This window comes from Coffea arabica, chromosome 1c (genome assembly GCF_036785885.1).
Source record: "Coffea arabica cultivar ET-39 chromosome 1c, Coffea Arabica ET-39 HiFi, whole genome shotgun sequence".
In the NCBI taxonomy this organism is placed as follows: domain Eukaryota; kingdom Viridiplantae; phylum Streptophyta; class Magnoliopsida; order Gentianales; family Rubiaceae; genus Coffea; species Coffea arabica.
This window is the reverse complement of record NC_092310.1, coordinates 46,886,422-46,889,530: the sequence shown is the minus strand read 5'-3', so window position 1 is coordinate 46,889,530 and position 3,109 is coordinate 46,886,422. Positions and strand designations below refer to the sequence as shown.

Here is a 3,109-nt window from a genome sequence, read left to right as displayed (position 1 = left end):
CAGCTGAAAAGTCATATCCAGCAAAAATGGAAATAGAGTTTAAAGTAGGATATTGGCATTTAATTTGATAATAGAACATGGAATGAATAAGCTAACATTTGAATCTCATACTTGAATGCAGCATGTTAGGTTGCAAAGTGACTGCAAAAAAAAAAAAAAAAAAAAAATCTTCATTCCCCTGTAAAGATGTGGAAAAAAAAAAGATTTTGGTTATAACAAATGATTTTTCTCTTTAAGGAAGAAATTTTCAATTTGATAGCAATGGATCCTTCATGTATATGTTACTGGACCGTATTTGTTCCAACAATCTCTCGATAAATATAAAAAGTCAATTATCATATGACGGGAAATGGAGAAAAGAAAACTGGTTAATGTAACAAAAACTGAACAACTTAGAAATTTATTTTATAACATTCGATTTTGGAGTCCAGAAGAAAGAACATCTGCACGGGGTTATTAGTTTTTGGTCACGGACACTTAGGATTTCTTCCTGGTCCACCAAAATAAAAGTAATCTCCGGCATCATCACTCTTTCCAGATACTATGGTGTAGCAATTCGGCTTCTCAGCTACGGTAGTGATATCACCAGGAGGGACTAAGGTGTTGGATTGATCAACTACTTGAAGATTCTTGAAGTAACTTGCCCCTCCAGCTTGTTCTTCAGCAAAATGGCCACTGCCCATTTGAGTTGTGGTGTGTTGCCCACCTTGAGCATTATTTATTATCTCTCCACCCCATTCAATTAGTGAAGCACTGTCTGCTAGGTCTTTAAATAAGGAAGCAGGCCAATAACCAATTACATCGTCATTCCCGTATTGTAGCCACCACACATTTTTCTTTGGGTCCTAAACAAAATCATACCACTATATTATGAGTTTTTCAAATCCCAGAAAAAAAAAATTAGGGTTATGTTGTACATAAGATGCTGGGATCTTAATCAATTTTGGCTGTCATTACCTTAAAGATATGTAGGATGATTTCATGTTGAGCACCATGATAGGTAGAAACTGGTGAAATGGTGGCACCCAATGCAATTGAATTACTGGTATGAACAAAGCCAGGGCAGTCCAAGTTGTAGCACCCAGTGGATTGATAACGATCACGCTGTTAGCATTACCAAATTTTGATACATACATATGATAAAAATTTAGATTCAGGCAAACATATTATATTTGCATTAGGATTGATAATATTTAGTGACTTACAGTCCAGTAATTGAAAAGTCTTGTGTTGCTATCTCCAAAGTGACTTGGAAATACCTATTATATATATTAACAAACGAAATAAGTAGACAATAAAGTTCAAGGCACATGCATGGCCAGATGTATTTATTGTTGAATTGCTGATTGACTATTTATGATAGGGAAGAAGTACCATCCAACCAGCTTCAACGCTGTTCAGAGCTGAATTAGCACCTGCAAGAACCCATATTTGAGCCAAGCTAAATTCACCACTGCCCTGAACTTGGGGTTGCCAAAGGTTTATTGTTGCCTTTGCTCCCAAATACTTGTTACTTTGGACATATGCAAATGCATGCTAAAGAATTGAAGAAAAAAGAAAATGAGAAATCGACAAAATTAATAAGCTAAAAATGATAGAGATTTAAACAAACTCAAAAATTTCCTTCCAGTTAAAGGAATTTTGATATATAATACTCCAAAGGAAAATTAGCAGACACCAAGTATATATTAAATTCTAGCAAAAATATAGTATGAGTAGATGTTTCAAGTGATTCTGTCATGCATATCAACACCTAAAAAAAAAAAAGAATTCTACAAGAGTCGTATTGTTTATGGTACACAGCAAATTTCCAGTTGTTTAGGGTACCTCGTGATTGGAAAAGCCAGCGAGCAGGGGAAAGTTTCTGTGCTCCTTCTTTGCATATCTTGCTTTCTGGTTTCTTCTAATAGGAATAGTTCCTTCAGGGCATCTCCCACCCAACTGCCATAACTGAGCAATTGGTTTTTTATCCTCTTGGCCATGAGCATTGGATTGGAATAGTTCACCCCCACCAATTGGTCCTTTCCGAGGCTGCAAACTAGGCCTCATCTACAACGTGCAAAAAATACATAAAATTTTTACTTGTAGAGATTTTTCCCTTGTCTTGCTTTTGGGTAGGATAGAAAGGCTCACCAAAATAGTATGATTTTTTAGCAAAGGATGATCAAACGCTGGTTGATGATAAATGTTGATACAATCAATAATATCACCATCAGGGCTCTGCCATTTAAAACAATCATGCATCAGTTAGTCATGTACGTGAGTCCTAAAAATGTGGACAGCGCACTTAGCTCTTTCAATTTGTTATGTAAGAAATTAGAACAAGACATAGAAGAACGTGTACAAGAACAACAAATTGGAAGAAAAAAGAATTTAGACAAGCACAAATTGGAAGAACATGAACACAGGCACCATGAATGTTAAAGTGAGCGAAGAAGGGTTCATGTCTGAACTATACTAGCGAAGAAGGAATAACCTTGATGGACTTGACAGGGATCTTCTTTGAACTGCTCAACGTTTTCCTGACCTGAGTCTTCTTGCTTGAGGCATCACATAAATTCATCATGGATAATAAAATGAAGAAATAAAATAGCTTCATTTTCTTCTCACTTCTAAACCTTCCAATGCAAAATTGATTCACAGGTTGGTGGTATGTATTTGATTTCATTACTAGGTGAATTTATAAGCTTTTAAAGTATCGTTCGTGGAATTCTACTGGTTTATTAAACGAAATCTCCCAAGTCAATTGACTCATAATTTGTTAGATTCATGACTAAAGAATTAGTCTCACATTGGTCCGAAAGATAGAGAAAGAGCGATTAATATGTAAGTAAGGGCCCGAGACCTAATGGTTTAAGTTTTTGGGTCAGAGTTGGGTTCCTAACTCACGTATTGGACTCTTTGATAGACTCTCTCATGGTGTTTCTCTCTATCAAATTGGGTTCCTAACTTACATATTGATTTGAGATGGAGCCAAGGGAGGTCCAAAAGTCCAGTTTGGATGTTGAAGAAGAGTGGGTCTATATTTGGAAGAAAAGTTGATCTTAGGTGATAAGGTGGGATTGCGTTGAATAAAAATAGAGAAAGAACAATTAATATATAAGTAAGG

At 35.8% G+C, this 3,109-nt stretch overlaps 1 protein-coding gene across 1 annotated transcript; it reads right to left on the bottom strand.

Annotated features, from left to right (window-relative positions):
• Positions 1 to 374: 374 nt before the first annotated feature.
• Positions 375 to 2,631, bottom strand: LOC113740842 (protein neprosin-like). Its single transcript, XM_072048747.1, has 7 exons — positions 2,477 to 2,631; positions 2,134 to 2,220; positions 1,828 to 2,049; positions 1,375 to 1,536; positions 1,206 to 1,259; positions 958 to 1,104; positions 375 to 845 (listed from the first exon to the last, which is right to left on the bottom strand). The coding sequence occupies exons 1-7, from the start codon at positions 2,597 to 2,599 to the stop codon at positions 468 to 470; spliced, it is 1,173 nt and encodes a 390-aa protein (XP_071904848.1). The 5' UTR covers positions 2,600 to 2,631; the 3' UTR covers positions 375 to 467.
• Positions 2,632 to 3,109: the final 478 nt, after the last annotated feature.

What these genes read in the sequence shown, in the direction of transcription:
- LOC113740842 (XM_072048747.1), bottom strand. Translation starts at nt 2,599, where the DNA reads ATGAAGCTATTTTATTTCTTCATTTTATTATCCATGATGAATTTATGT. An exon ending in GCGTTGAAGCTGGTTGGATG is followed by an intron (nt 1,260 to 1,374) that starts GTACTTCTTCCC and finishes TATATATAATAG; the next exon opens with GTATTTCCAAGTCACTTTGG. An exon ending in GACTTTTCAATTACTGGACT is followed by an intron (nt 1,105 to 1,205) that starts GTAAGTCACTAA and finishes TAATGCTAACAG; the next exon opens with CGTGATCGTTATCAATCCAC.